The 16,386-nt window shown below is 35.8% G+C and overlaps 1 protein-coding gene across 3 annotated transcripts in view; it reads right to left on the reverse strand.

The window, feature by feature from the left end:
• The window catches only part of CRPPA (CDP-L-ribitol pyrophosphorylase A), a 431,068-nt gene that overhangs the window by 276,251 nt on the left and 138,431 nt on the right, over positions 1 to 16,386 (reverse strand). For all 3 annotated transcript variants that reach the window (XR_007460022.1, XR_007460021.1, XM_049641571.1), the window contains exon 6: positions 10,949 to 11,043. Coding sequence is in view for 1 of the 3 variants with exons in the window: in XM_049641571.1 (XP_049497528.1) it covers positions 10,949 to 11,043 (95 nt within the window). In the remaining 2 variants the exon portion in view is untranslated. The remainder of the gene's footprint in view (positions 1 to 10,948; positions 11,044 to 16,386) is intronic.

Here is a 16,386-nt window from a genome sequence, read left to right on the forward strand (position 1 = left end):
GGGGGGGGGGGGGGGAGCCCAAAGAAAGTAACTCAAAACCATCATCGGGTACTCTCTGGATAGCTTAGCAAGCCATTCTGGAAAGAGCAGCAAAAACTAAAAGAGGTTTTTCTAGTCTCTGAGTTGAAAACAAAGAAGCTACATAAAGGTTCTCACTCTGCTGGGGATTATTAGGAGTCAGGACCCAAATTAAGAAAGCACCTTCAAAGTCAAAGCATCAGGCAGAGAAATCTAAATTGTCAGAGGTGTGCTAGGAGTGACAGGGAACATCCAGGCAAAGGAGAAAGGTAACAGAGACAGAAGCTGAGAAAGAGCAGGCCATCTCTTCCATCTTTTCCTGAACAAGTGAATAAGAAGCATATGCCGCTTATCTATAAAACTTACTATGACCCACCCTTTCCTCCTAAAAATAGATTAAAAAAAAAACCCTCTTACTTAAACAGTAGCAACAAGAAAGGACCTCAAATCTCATATAAGAAATAAAAGAATAAAGAGCAAAACAATGTCCCTACAGACAATACACATACATCAGAAAGATATTCAAAAAGCAGGTGAAAGCTGCAACCCAGCATTTAATAATAAGCTAAAACAAAATGAAAAACTACAAAAGTGAGAACTGGAATAAATCAGAAAAAAGGTGACTAGAACAAGAAATTGGGAAAATTAATTTGAGAAAATAATTTGTTTCAGAAATGAAGGGTAAATTATGAAGAACACCAAAGAAAATAAACATGACAGACAACTCCTGAAGAGAAATATAAAATTGAAAGCATGAATTGTTTAAAATTAAAAAAAATAGTCCAAAAGAAATTAATAGCTACGAAGATGGGTAAACAATATGTAGCTTTCATGCAATAGTAATCCAATAGCAAGAGAAAACTAAAGTGATGGAATGCAAATATACTAAAAACGACAATGCTATAAAAATTTCAGGAAACAAAAAGATGTGAAATTACACAATAATAGACACATTGTGTACAGAGCAATATTAACCTAAAAGGACCAACACTGAGAAAATTCTAGTACAACTGGACTTTAAATAAAAAAAAAATTCAGTGGGCATCCAAGCAAATATGCCAAGTCATTTATAAGACAATCAGATTTTAACCACACTTGATCCAAAAACTCTATGATAGAAGAAAATACCAAGCCACATTTAAGATGTCCAAAGAGAAAGTTTTGAACCAACATTTTTTGAGCCAAAACCAACTTGCAGATTTTTAGCCAAAGACTAATTTTATTCATATGCAAGAACATGGAATACTGTGTCTGTCGAGGAACCCTCCCTAGTGAATCTATGGGAGCATTATTTTCAGAGAACCAAAATATCTGCAAAATATCAATGTAAGTCTTCTTAAAATAAGACCAGCATTTATTATAGAACTAAGTATAAATAATGGTTTTGAGGGAGACAATATAATATGTAATCACATATTAATGGGAGAGAATATAAAAAAGGTGTTAAAGTGGTTGTTAAAGACATTAATTCAGATTAGGTAGGAGGAAGAAGGCACTAGTTAATTTCAATGTTGCCCAGAAAAGAGGTCCATTAGACAACAGCCAAAAGAATTTAATATTAGTAAAAGACAAAGGTATTTCCTAAGAATTTTAATAGAAAGGTAGTCATCAAAGGGGGACAAGAGGAAAACTTTATAAATGCAAAACAATACTTACTATACAGATACTGATAAGGAGGGTAAGGAATAAACCATAAAACTTCAAAAAACTGGTTACTCGTAGAAGAGGAAGGCAATAGGCACAGAAAGCAGAGACAAAAGTTGGACTTCTTTGAGTGTAATTTGCTTTGTAGATTTTATTTTGGTACAGTAGAGTTTCATACAAATTTATAAAACATGTTTCTTTTAAAAAATCAATGGCTAAAAATGAGATAAGCCGAATGATTTTGTGTATCCAGATAGTGTCATAATCAATTACAATTCCAAATGACTGGAGAAAAATTAATTTGATTGTTCATCCTAAATAGGATATAGCCTATTTAGAAAATACCTTACCTATTTTAGAAAATACCTTACATTGTTCACAGGAATGGACTGATGACACGGTGAAATTGAAAGGTCAAGACCACCTTGTGGTATGTGTATCATGAGAGAAAGTAAATGTGTTTGTTATGTTGGAATTATGTAAAACAGTAAGTTTCACTATTGGAGAAAGTAGAGCTAAAATACATTAAAAAAAATTCTGCAACTCCAATTCTAATTTCATTTGGAAATATCATTGAGAATTCAAGATGTGTTTTATGTTTAACAAATAAGGGAAACAGTGTTTTCTACCTCTGTTAACAAAATAAAAAGTGAAAACAATGACCAGTCTAGCAGCAGTCAGCTAGAGAACTAGTTGATTCCAGTTTTGGTCAGGAAATGCACAAGATGAATCTAGAACATCTTGTCACACCAGAAAGCAGGAGTTATCAAAGACTATCAGACTAATGCAAAAAGGATTCAAGCTAACTTGAAAATGCAACCTTCACATAATAATGGTTCTAGACAGTAGTGTCTGCCTATACCATAAAATACACGAGACTAGACTTATGTACTTCTTGGGAGAAGTATACGTTCGCCATGAAAAAAGTAATTTATTTTTGCCAAAGAAAAACTTTAGTCAAAATCTGAACAAACCTCTAGATCTTATTAACAATTTCTAGGATATACAGGGGACAGAGAGACTTGTTAACTGACACCACAGAGTCGCAAACAATAAAAGCCACACTATGGGCATTTCTAAAGGACAATTTACTCTAAAAAAATATGAAGATAAAAACTGTAGATAAAAATACATTTCAGAAACATATTAACTGATGGTTGTTTGTGGACATTCTTGAAAGAGAATGGAAGGCTCACTGAAGGATACAATGATTCAAATAAATGGAAAACAAAAGAATAAAATACATAAGAGAATTGGAGAAAGTTAATAACTGATGGACATTTGATGATATTATGGCACAATTAAGGATATTTTGGAGTGTGGTTATTGTATTATAATAATAGCTTAAAAAATAAACTTTTTTTATACAGGTACATACTGAGATATTTACAGATGAAATGACAGGATAGCTGAGATCTTCTTTAAAATAATCTGGGGATAAATGAGTATAGAGAAAACAATACTGGCCATGAGTTGGTCATTGTGAAGTTAGGTAATAGGTACGTGAGAATTCTTAATAGTATTGTCTCTTTTTAGGTATGTGATTGAAAATTTCTATCATCAAAAGTGACAGAGAGAGGGAGGAGCACAGGAAAAGAAAAAATAAAATATATAGAAAAGAAGACAAGTAGAAGCTCAGGAACTATTTCTGAAGCTGTGAACAATATGTTAAGACCATTATGTCTCTCTTTTGAAGGCTCATTTCTTCTAAGATTAATTCAATATTTAGTATGTTTTATCAGATTATACAATAGGTTACCTAGGGTTATACTATGGACTAATCAACATAAAATTCTCAACAAATTAGTCATTGACTCTTTTCTCTGTTGGAGTTTGAAAATTTGTTCGACTGGTTTATATGGAAAGAACTGCATTTAATTCAGGAGATTACAGTCATTCCTGCTCAGAGTACATCCTGAGGCTTTTGGTTTAGGCTAGTTAGCTCCTTTGTCTGTAGTTGATTTGACAACTATTCAGATGTTTCTGATTAACTCTGGTGTGAGTCATATAGAATATCTGACGAACTCAAGTACTAATCCCTAGTTTTCATGTCAAATAGATTGTGCCTCCATTTATTTAACCAAGGAATTATAGTTTGGCTGGATAATGATTTCAATGAGGAAATTTTAGGTAACATAAGGGAAATTTCTAATAGAGAAGACTCAGACTTATATACAGTACTGCTTCACATACCACAAGAAGCTAGGTGGGACACGTTACTGGGTATTTTTTTTCAACTGCATGATGAATATACGTTTGTAGCAAGCAACTTCTAAGAGAGGTCCACTGGGGCATCTGGGTAGCTCAGTTGGTTGAGCATCTGACTCGATTTTGGATCAAGTCATGATCTCAGTCATGAGATTGAGCCTCATGACAGGCTCCACAGTGATAGCAAAAAAGCCTGCTTGGGATTCGTTCTCTCCCTCTCTGTGCCCACCCCCCACTCAAGCATGTATCTACTTGCATACTCACTCTCTCTCAAAACAAACATCTTAAAAAAATAAGAAAGGCCCACTAACAATCACCCTACCTCTCAATATTCACCATCTTGTATATTCACCTCCTCTGGAGTGTGGGTTGGATATACTTACTTCCTTCAAAAGAAGGCAAGAGGACAGAAGTGAGGGGATATTCTTGTAAGATCAATTTACAAAAAGACTGTGCCTTCAATTCTGAATAGCATGTTGTGAGGCAGCTCTGTGGAGAAGTCCACATGGCAAAGGATTAAGGCCCACCAGCAACTACTTGAGTAAGCTTGGGAGCAGATCCATTTCCATGGCCTCAGCCTACAGAAAACAGCTTGACTACACCCAAATTGAAACCCCTGAACCAAAGCCTACTGGCTGTGCTGTGCCTACACTCAGGTCTCACAGAAACTGTGAGATAGTGAATGCTCATTATTTTAAGTCACTAAATTGGGGGTAATCAGTTATGCAGAAAGCACAGTACAATACGTAATACAATGTTCAACTTAGTGATAACAAGTCATGATCATTTATCCATTTGTTTATTTAACATTCAATAAATCTCCTCCTAGAATCAAGACTACACTAAGCTCCGGGAAGACTTCAAATTAGTTCAGATAGTAACCTGGAGAATACAATAAAAGAGTTATGTAAACCAGACTGTAAAAAAATAGTGAGCAGGAAAAGCTCCCTGGGGAAACACTACTGGGGACAAAGAGTGAAGAGGTAGGAAAGTGCTATCCAATTTGAGAAACTCAAAGAAGTAGAGCTAGCCTGAATAGTGAGCAATATGGAGAAGCAAGGGTACCACTTTAAGAGGATAGACTTTGGTATCACATAAATCCATGTTTATCTCCATGTTCCTGCTTTGCTACTTCATGGCAATGTTAATAAGGACCATTTAGGCATGCCCCTGTGCCTCAATTCTCTCATCTGGAAAATAAAAATAATACTACCTATTTCAGAAGGTTATTAACAACATATGCTATGGTACCTAACATAAAATAGGTGATGAAAAATGTTTATTATTATTGTTGCTGTGTCTGTCATCTTTAATAGCATCATTAGTAACATGAGAGATCTGATAAGATTGGCAAGGAATTTTTACATTAATTTAGGAGCAATGGCAAATCAAACGACAGTTATGAGTGGAGAGTACCATGGTAAGGCGTAGGAGTTCTAAAAATGCATCTAACAGTCATACCAAGAATAGATGTGACAGAATCAAGACTGGAGGCAGGATATCAGTTAGTAGACTGTGTGATAATCCAGACAAGAGCTGGGGTACATAGGATAGTGACAGGGTTGATGAATACAACACAGTTGAGAGATAATGAGGTAAAATGAAAGTGTTTCAGAATTTTATTTGCTTCAGGGATGAGATAGAGAATGGGTGAAAGATTATACCAGGTTTAGGGATCTAGGAAAAATATACACAGGTCAGATGAAGGAAAATTGGAACAACAATTTGTGAAATGTGAAATATTACTAATATTCAAACTTGAGAGTCTGGGAGACTTCTAATTGAATTTATATCTCTAAAACACAGGATAGTGATCAATTAAACACAGGGTCAGAGACTGATTTTGTCCCTAACAATTAGAGGATATATGAAGCATCGGCATAGTTTTTCCAGAGAAAACCACTCACCTATGTACAGGAACCAGAAATTATAAACAGTATCCTATAAACAAAATTAAGAGGAAGCCACAAACAAAACAAAAAAAAGGATGTTCAAAAAAACAAGATTTTACAAAATGGGATGAGATTCCTTGTAGAAGAAAGTATTAGACAAGAGGGTCAAATGCTGCAGTAAATCAGGGTAAGAACTGATGAGGTATTGTGGATTGCTCAAAGGGTCATCGAGGACCTCGCTGAGAGTAGTTCCTTCAGAAGGTGGGACTGGAAATGAGGCTATAATATATGAAGGAATGAGAAGTTACATTACTCTAAATAAGGACAGCTTCAGGTAACCTGAGTTGAGAGGATTTTTTTTTTTTTTTTTGCTTTGTTTCCATTAATGGAAGGAACTTGAATATGGTGGAATGTTGATGGCAGTGGGGAGAGTGGATGGAGGGGAACCAGAGCTCAGAAGAGAATACAGTCTTAGTAAGAGCATGACTACAGATTGAAGACTCTGCGGAAGTTTGGTGCCAGGACGATAAGGATGTTCCCATGTGAGAGTATAAAAATTATGCTCTGAAGCTGGAGACAATTTCAATATAACTAAGAATAGGGGTCAATATAGTAGAATTAGACCAACATTTCTCAACTAAAGGGGGATTTTGTCCCCATCCAGGCACCATTTACTGTATAAATGCAGATATTTTGGTTGCTACAATCAGGAGCTGGGAATGATAGTACTATCTGGAGATAACTAGGGACTTCCAGTGGTACAGACCAAGGATGCTTCTAAATAGTGTACAATTCATAAGACAGCTCTAATAAAGAATTATCCAGCTCAAAATGCCAACAGTGCTGAGGTTAAGAAACCCTGGGTTTCGCATTTGAGAGCAGTGCTGGAGGTCTAAAATATTCACTGAGGAGGATGGGAGCTCACTATGCAATCGTGGTATGCTTGCTCTAAAACATTCTGTGTCCACTGCAGATGGAGACCAGTATTTTTTTTTTTAATGGCAACAATCTGAACTACTGTATAATTTCCTCCAGCAGTATTGTTTGAGTCAAGGCTAGGAAAGGTGAAAGTTAGACTAATACATGGATACAGCTTTAACCAAGGGGGTGAATTCCAAAGAACAGGGAATTGAGGCTATCAGTAGAAGATCCATGATCCACGGAAGTGATAGAACACGGTATGTGAATGAGGCAAAGAAGGGTATAAGATAAAATGTAGCCAAAAGGGACAATATAGGGGACCTAGAGCTCCCTATAAAATTCAAAAATGCACAGGAATGCATTTTGTAAAAGTTATGGAATGACAAAATCTGTGATCAGAGGTTAAGAAATAGCCTTAGTACTTATTTTTCAACCCAGTGAAGATGACGGCAATATCCAGACAGGGTCCAACAGATAGGTAAATGAAGGTCACTGAAAATGAGAGGGGTAAGGTCTTGAGAGGCCACAGTGATGAATCAATCACACAAGACCAGTAATGAACCACTGTGTGTATCCCCACATCTCATGCCGTTTTATCACTAAACATGAACAGAAAAAGAAGCAACAAAAAAATACTCTATTAACAGAATACTGCATTAACTGTGACTTGCTTAGATTTATTCCTAGGTGTTTTATGGTTTTTGGTGCAACTGTAATAAATAAACTGTAATAAATAAATAAATGGGACCAATTCCTTGATTTCTCTCTCTGTTGCTTCATTGTTGGTGTGACCCTGAGAGAATATTGTTGGAACTCTGGCTGTTCTTCAAGTCTGAGTTGACAGAGCTGGGTTTTATACTCTTGTTGAGTACCCAGCTGTTATATTCTGTGTTACTAATTCCTTTTTTGGTCTTTAGGAATTAGCGACAGAATATAACAGCTGGGTACTCAACAAGAGTATAAAAACCCAGCTCTGTCAACTCAGACTTGAAGAATAGCCAGAGTTCCAACAATATTCTCTCAGGGTCACACCAACAATGAAGCAACAGAGAGAGAAATCAAGGAATTTACAGTTGCACCAAAAACCATAAAACACCTAGGAATAAATCTAAGCAAAGAGGTGAAATTTATACGCTGAAAACTATAGAAAGCTTATGACAAAAATTGAAGAAGACACAAAAAAATGGAAAAAGATTCCATGCTCCTGGATAGGAAGAACAATATTGTTAAAATGTTGATATTACCCAAAGCGATCTACATATTCAATGCAATCTCTATCAAAATAACACCAGCATTCTTCACGGAGCTAGAACAAATAATCCTACAATTTGTATGGAACCAGAGAAAACCCTGAATAGCCAAAGCAATCTTGAAAAAGAAAACCGAAGCTGGAGGCATCACAATCCTGGACTTCAAGCTATACTACAAAGCTGTAATCATCAAGACAGTATGGTACTGGTACAAGAACAGACTCTCAGATCAATGGAACAGAATAGAGAACCCAGAAATGGACCCACAAATGTATGGCAAACTAATCTTTGACAAAACAGGAAGGAATATCCAATGGAATAAAGACAGTCTCTTCAGCAAGTGGTGCTGGGAAAACTGGACAGCGACATGCAGAAGAATGAACCTGGAGCACTTTCTTACACCATACACAAAAATAAACTCAAAATGGATAAAAGACCTAAACGTAAGACAGGAAGCCATCAAAACCCTCGAGGAGAAAGCAGGCAAAAACCTCTTTAATCTTGGCCACAGCAACTTTTTACTCACCACATCTCCAGAGGCCAGGAAAACAAAACCAAAAATGAACTACTGGGACCTCATCAAAATAAAAAGCTTCTGCACAGCGAAGGAAACAATCAGCAAAACTAAAAGGCAACCGAAGGAATGGGAGAAGATATTTGCAAATGATATATCAGATAAAGGGTTAGTATCCAAAATCTATGAGGAACTTATCAAACTCAACACCAAAAAAACAAATAATCCAGTGAAGAAATGGGCAAAAGACATGAATAGACACTTCTGCAAAGAAGACATCCAGATGGCCAACCGACACATGACAAAATGCTCAACATCACTCATCATCAGGGAAATACAAATCAAAACCACCATGAGATGCCACCTGACACCTATCAGAATGGCTGACGTGAACAACTCAGGCAACAACAGATGTTGGTGAGGATGCAGAGAAAGAGGATCTCTTTTGCACTGCTGGTGGGAATGCAAGCTGGTGTAGCCACTCTGGAAAACAGTGTGGAGGCCCCTCAAAAAATAAAAATAGAACTACCCTATGACCCAGCAATTGCACTACTAGTTATTTATCCAAGGGATACAGGTATGCTGTTTTGAAGGGACACATGCACCCGAATGTTTATAGCAGCACCATCTACAATAGCCAAAATATGGAAAGAGCCCATATGTTCATCGACAGATGAATGGATAAAGAAGATGTGGTATATATATACAATGGAGTATTACTCGGCAATCAAAAAAGAATAAATCTTGCCATTTGCAACTACATGGATGGAACAGGAGGGTATCATGCTAAGTGAAATTAGTCAGAAAAAGACAAATATCATATGACTTCACTCATATGAGGACTTTAAGAGACAAAACAGATGAACATAAGGGAAGGGAAACAAAAATAATATAAAAACAGGGAGGGGGACAAAGCATAAAAGAGTCATAAATATGGAGAACAAACAGGGTTACTGAAGGGGTTGTGGGGGGATGGGCTAAATGGGTAAGGGGCATTAAGGAATCTACCCCTGAAATCATTGTTGCACTACACTATGTGCTAATTTGGACGTAAATTTAAAAAAATTAAGTATTATGTTGAAAAAAAAAATTCTCTCAAGGTCCCACCTCAGTGGCTTCTGCATTGATTGGAAAAAGAATAAATGAGATTACCCAAGAGTAAAAGACTATTTTTGAGGCAAAAGGGCGCTTCAGTGGGTTAGACAGTGGAAAGTTATCTATAGTTTAGGATTTTTTTTTTTTTTTAAGAGCAAGAGCGTGAGAGAGTGAGCGCGCGCACACACTCAAGCTGGGGAGGGGCAAAGGAAGAGGGAGAGAGAGAATCTCAAGCAGGCGCCACACCAATGGAGAGCCCAAGTTGGAGCTCCATCCCAGGACAGTGAGATCATGACCTGTGCTGAAATCAAGAGTCAGACTCAACTCACTGAGCCACCGAGGCTCCCCAGGAACAGATTCTTAACAAGTGAACTTGAGACAGAAAGCAGAGAGCAAAGTGCTAAAATTTTCAAAGATGGGGGGAAAATCCCCAGAAAGTCAATGGATAGAAGCAATGGATAGAAGACTGGATTATAGTATAACCTTTCCACCTAAGAAACAGCGGAAATGGTAATCTTTTTTTTTTTTTTTTTTTTTTCCCAGTTTTGGGTCGTTGCTGCAAACACTACTGGTAGAATTTGTCACTGATTGTCATTAATACCACCTAGGGGAGCTTGTTAAAAATTTGGATTCCAGAACTAATCCCAGTGTATGGTTCATTCAATTTTTACATATTCCAGGGATCTATGTTCTTAACAGTTCGTGTACCTAATTCAGGACTAAATTTTGGGAAACCAGTAGTATTTACTACTTAATACGTATCTGTCTCATCATTGAAAGTTTAGTTATTATAGCTCATTTTCACCAAAAACTTATTACAAGCCAGATGCTTTTCTAAGTACTTTAAATTTATTTAAACTTTAAATTCAAACTTTTAAGTTATTTTATTCAACCCTCTTAATAATTTCACAAAGTGGATAGTATTGACATTTTCAATTTAAGATAAGGAAATTAAGCAATAAAGCTGCCATCTGAGTACAGACAGTCCTAACAGAGCTCATTCCTCTTCTAACTATGCTATTGTAATAAAATTAGCTACCTAAAATCAACTTTTTCCTTCAGCTTTTAAATAGAATTTGATCATGTATATTGTTAACAAGTTATCACATGTTCACCATAAACTTTGATAGGTGGTATATGTTTTAACAGAAACAAGGAAGTTACAGTTAAATAAAATCATTCTGTCAAAACATTGCAAGACACAAAGTTGTCATAGAAATAAATAATTGAAGTCATTAGTGGTAAAACTTACAAATAATTTCTATGGACCTCACATTTAATTACTACTTTCATTTCCTTAGCCCAATTAGATATGAATTTAACTATCAAGTTCATCAGCTCAAAAAAAGAGGTGTAAAATGAACTCAACTCTTTGAGATCATGAAATTCAATCTTTGAATACTTACATTTAATTCGTCTTTTAGTACTTCTTCAAGACGATGACCTACATGATTCTCATCTTTTGTGTCCATAACCAGGCAAATGTGCTGTGAAATTCTTTCTGAGATTAAAAAAAAAAAAAAAAGAAAAAGAAAAAAGAAAAAAAAAGTAAGTTTCTAAGAGAAAATGGAACAAAGCCCTAGTATGCTAAAACCTGCATTAACCTGTTGTTTGTAACTGTCAAACTACAAAGCTTTTACCTGCAGGCCAGTGAAGTCACTTGGAATCCACACTGATAAGTCCTCCACTCTTTACCACCCAAGTCAATAAAGATAGGGATTCAGTGCTGTGTAAGTGGCTAACCAGGACATTGTATAATCAACAGAAATAAGACATCATAGGATATATCTAAAAAGGACTAACTGAAGGTGACAGCTATTTGCCTGACAGTTCATTCCTTCTCTGTTTATAAAGAGTCCCCTAGAATCTGATAAAATCCCATCTCATGCAGATCCCCCACATCAGGCTAGAAAGTACCTTCTGTGTGCAACTCACTGTGCCACCTAGTGTCCTGGATGAGCACAGAAGTGTTCTTGGCATTCGTCTTAATTCAGTCAATTCAATACAATTAAGTTCTTGCCTGTTTAACTGTTACAAGTGAATATAATAGCCAAACTAATTTTCTTCAAATTTGTTAAGTGTCTTCAACATGATCCATTTTAAAAACACAATTCATATGACATAATCATTCTCACCTTTGTAAACCTTGGATGCACTCTGTCAAAAGATACATAATCCTACTCTACAGTAGCTAGGTCTATAATACTAAGAAATAGCTATATTGCTGCCAATTAAGAAGACAATGCATGGTATTATGTCAAAAACTTTTACAAAGGCTTAATTTTAAATAAGAATCCTAAATCAAATTAGTTTAACATTTAATCCAGCTGCTTCTTCAAGGAACAACTTTATATAACATGATATATATAAACGTTAATCTAGTAATAGTTAATCATTTTTCCAAGCACAGCTGGGGACAACAGACATTTAAAATATTAAGAAAAGCACCAATTAATAGTACTCCCTTTACTAACTACCTCACATCTATCAAGAATATTGTATGGTGCAAGAGCTCTATGTTCTATTATTACCAATCTTCATGATGGCCCTGCAAACAATATTATTATGAATCTATATAATAGACACCAGAAACCTGAATTCACAGAAATGAACTAACTTTTTCATGATCACTCTTGCTGAGGCTTTACAAAGGGGAGATAATGTAAAAAAAAATGGGCAAATGGCATACCTAGGTAAAAGACAGAATGGAAGTTATATGTACTATTCTTTCATCTTTTGTTTGACATAAAAAATATTCTGCCCCCCAAAAACACATAAGATACAATAAAAAAATACATGAATATGTGTGTGTTGCATATGTATGTATATAGTAGGAGATCTTAAAATTCATCTTATAAAAAAAATTTAACTATTGGATGTAACGAATACATTAACCTTATCGTGGTAATCACTGCACAATATATACATACATCAAATCATTACATTGCACACCAAAAACTTGCATGATGTTATATGTCTTTTATATCTCAATAAAGCTGGATTAAAAAACAATCACCTATTTACCGAAGATCAACGAAAAAAAAAAAAAATACAAGAACCTAGATTCAAGGCAATATAACAATAAATAAGGTGAATCTTCTATCATGTCGATTTCTATACTGTTTGTTTACACCTGGTAATTCCCAGGGATTTATACTCCAGAGTAATCTGTGCCAGATTGACCATTTTCTTTATACTGTCAATTGTCCATACCAATATGTCCTTTCCCTAGTCATATAAAATTTTCTACCTGTCCAGTGGCATTCACAGTCTAGACCAGGTTAAATCTTCATCAGTTCCCCCAATTCAATGGTTCTCAACTTTGGTTGCACATCAGAATCAATTCTGAGTAGGTTTTGTTTGGCTTTTGTAGTTTTCAAATACATACTTTTAAAACCCACCCAACAAGATCCTTGCCTGTATTTTTTTTGAAGCTCCAAAACTGATTCAGATGTTTAGTCACATTGAAAACCTCTGCTTGTTCATTGCCTTGATTTTCTATAATGTGGAGTTTATACAAGTTTTCACTTCGAAAAAAAAAAAAAAAAAAAAAAAAAAAACTAATTGTCTATGATAGCTGATTAATTCCCCCAAAATGGTATAACTCTTTTTGAATATAATCCTTTTGGGATAATTCTGCAGTTTTCTCTAATCTACTCCATATTGTAGCAATTGGAGCATGCTGAGAATTGTTATTCAATTCCCTTTGAGATTGCTAGCGTCAAACTGTTTAAAAAAACCCAAATCCATCCACCTACTCTGATCTTCATGGCTCACTAGAGTTTACAGTTTAGCCGTTTCTTGGCCAGTACTATAAAGGCAATCTAAGAAAAAAAAACACACAATGTTCATAAATTATAGATATAAGGCACTTCTTGGGCATTTAATAATGTTTGTTAAGTTAATGAGCAATGTGCAATTTTTTTAAATGCTACAGGAATCCAATATCCAAAAAATTCTATAAATAGTATATTCATGCTTTATCAATGTTTTACATGTCTGAAATATGCAAAGACTAAAAATCAGTTTCTATGTAGAAATGACAAACTTTCTACACAGAATTTATAAATATACAAGAAATGAAGGAAACATGGGATAAAAGATCTAACATTATGACATTTTAATGAGGATTAAATGAGGATTTAATATACCTAAAGTTACATAGAGTGTCTGGTCCAAGTAAACCCCTAATAATTGTTCACATAGTAATTGTCACTTCCATGGTTACATGGATCCAACAAAAATATAAATTAAAATTAGTTTTGTCTACTCAAGATACGACCCATCTGTAAGTACAAATGGCCCCTGGTCTCTATGGTCTTAATTATTTCAGTTTGGTTAAAAAAAATCCATTTCAATTTTGTCCCACTAATCCTTTTCAAATTCCAAAGTTACACCCAAAAAAGCAGTAATTATGTGTAATAATAAAAACCACATCTTAAGTAACAGTCCTGTGTGTTCAACCCTGCACTTTGTAAGTTTTTTTTGTTTGTCTGTTTGTTTTTTGAGACAGAGACAGTGCTAGTGGGGGAGGGGCAGAGAGGGAGAGAAAAAAATCACAAGATTCCACACTGTCAGAAAAGAGCCTGGTACAGGGCTCTCAAACTCATGAAACTGTGAGATAGTGACCTGGGCAGAGATCAAGAGTGCAACACTTAACAGGCTGAGCCACACAGGGGTCCCTCCCTGAACTTCTTTATAACTAAAGTGGATACATTCTGATCCTTCTTATCTTGGTTTATCCGTTAGATCTAGGTTGAAACATCTCATGTGGTTTCTACTGATAATCCCGCACACACTGACAATCCTAACTGGGAATACTAATGTACATAAAATCTCTACCAACAAAAGACAATAGCAATGATTGCACTTGGGCCATGCAGCTGGAGGCTCAAAATGGTGAAGAATGCAGCTATGGAAGCAGGGCTGCGATAGATTGAACCTCCTCAATGCCAGTTACTCCAGTACCCCCAACTCAGAAAAAAATGTACATTTAAAATTCATTTTTTCATGAAGGAGAAAATTCTTTCCAAACGTAATATAATTAATAGTTACTATTTCTCAAAGCAAACAGTTTAACAACTTCTCTGAGGTTAATAATGAAATCAACAAAAACAGGGGCCTTGAGAGTTGTTAATCTGTTGTTCTAACTATTAATAAAGCGATTCTTAGAAATTTCAGACATTAAAATAAACAGAACAATAGAATGAGGGAAAACCATAAAATCATTTTGTTTCCCAGAATCATGAAAAATATACCACAAGAATGTAGTCTTTGTTCTCTCCCTTAAACAGACCTAACGATAAATTAGAAAAATAATGCAGTTAAATTTAGCTCATACCTGACCTGTCAACTTTATTACTAACATTGTTTTTTTGAGTTTACTCATTTACTGTAAGACAGTGCGCACGCATGTGTGCAAGTCGAAAAGGGGCAGACAGAGAGGGAAAGAGAGAATCTGAAGCAGGGTCCACACTGTTAGCTCAGAGCCCGATGTAGGGCTTGAACCCACACACCGCGAGATCATGACCTGAGCCGAAATCAAGAGTCGGCTGTTCAAGTGAATGAACCACATACCCACCCCCAACTAATATTAACTTGTTAGTTTTAGTTGTCACGCTACCTTTTTTATAAAATATTTTTTTTAATCTTCCTAAAAGGACAATTATGACACATGAAGTATTTTAATATCTAAACCTGTAGGGTATGTTCTCCACCAAACATCGTTTTTAACACATATTCCCTGATCTACAGTGAAAAACTCTTTATTTACGTACAGCATCTAGGTATCACAGAGCTCAACACAACTAAAAGCAGAAAAAATTCTAAAGGAACATTACGTGTAGTCTATACATTAGCTACAAGCTGTAAGCATTAATAAATAAGAACCAATTTTTCAATTAATACCTCATCCTTGTGTGCTAGAACTTTTAAATGGTCAAAGTATGTGCACAATTGTCAAAAGTATTATGTTAAAAATAATGTACAATTTGATTTTACTTTCCTGGCTGTGATGGATAATTTTATGTCAACTTGACTGAGCAATGGGGTGTCCAGATACTTAGCCAAACATAATCTGTGTGTTTGTGTGAGGGTATTTTTAGATGTGGTTTACATTTAAACTGGTTAACTAAATAAAGCTGATTGCCCTCCCTAAAGTGGATGGGCCCCCATCTAAACAGTACAAGACCTAAATATAACAGAAGTTTGACCCCCCAGGAGTAAGAGAGGAACCTGCCGCTTAATGGCCTTGGATACGAAACACTGGCTTTTCCTGGTTCTACAGCAGCCTGCTGGCTTTAGGACTTAAACTGTGACACTTGCTATGGAGATTTTGGACCTGTCAACCTCCATAATCTATAATCACCTGAGCCAATTCATGTGTGTATCCTGTTTGTTCTATTTCTTTGGCGAACCCTGACAAATATGCTAGCAAATAAGCCTAATTCTTCAACAGATAACTAGTAATTTCCCAGTCTTCATCACAAAATTCCCACCTCCTGCAATTCTATAAAAGGCAACATAGAATCACCCATGCCTTGAGCAACACTCCTTACTCCTCAGCCAAATCATACCACCTATAATTCCCTGGACATATATTGATCTTTGGACTAATATATGTGTTCCCCCTACCTGCAAATGCCATTTATGTCCTTGTCTAATTCTCCAGAAAGGTCCACCTCAAACCATTTGCTTTAATAACCACAGGTCAGTGTTTTAGATGCATTTTGGTCAGGGGTGGGAACAGGAGGAGAGGAAAAAAAAGGAATAGGGAGGTAACCTTCACCAAAGAGACTTTTTTGAAACTACAATAAACCCACACCTCCAAATTCCCACTTGTGAT

This window comes from Panthera uncia, chromosome A2 (assembly GCF_023721935.1).
Source record: "Panthera uncia isolate 11264 chromosome A2, Puncia_PCG_1.0, whole genome shotgun sequence".
Taxonomy (NCBI): Eukaryota; Metazoa; Chordata; class Mammalia; order Carnivora; family Felidae; genus Panthera; species Panthera uncia.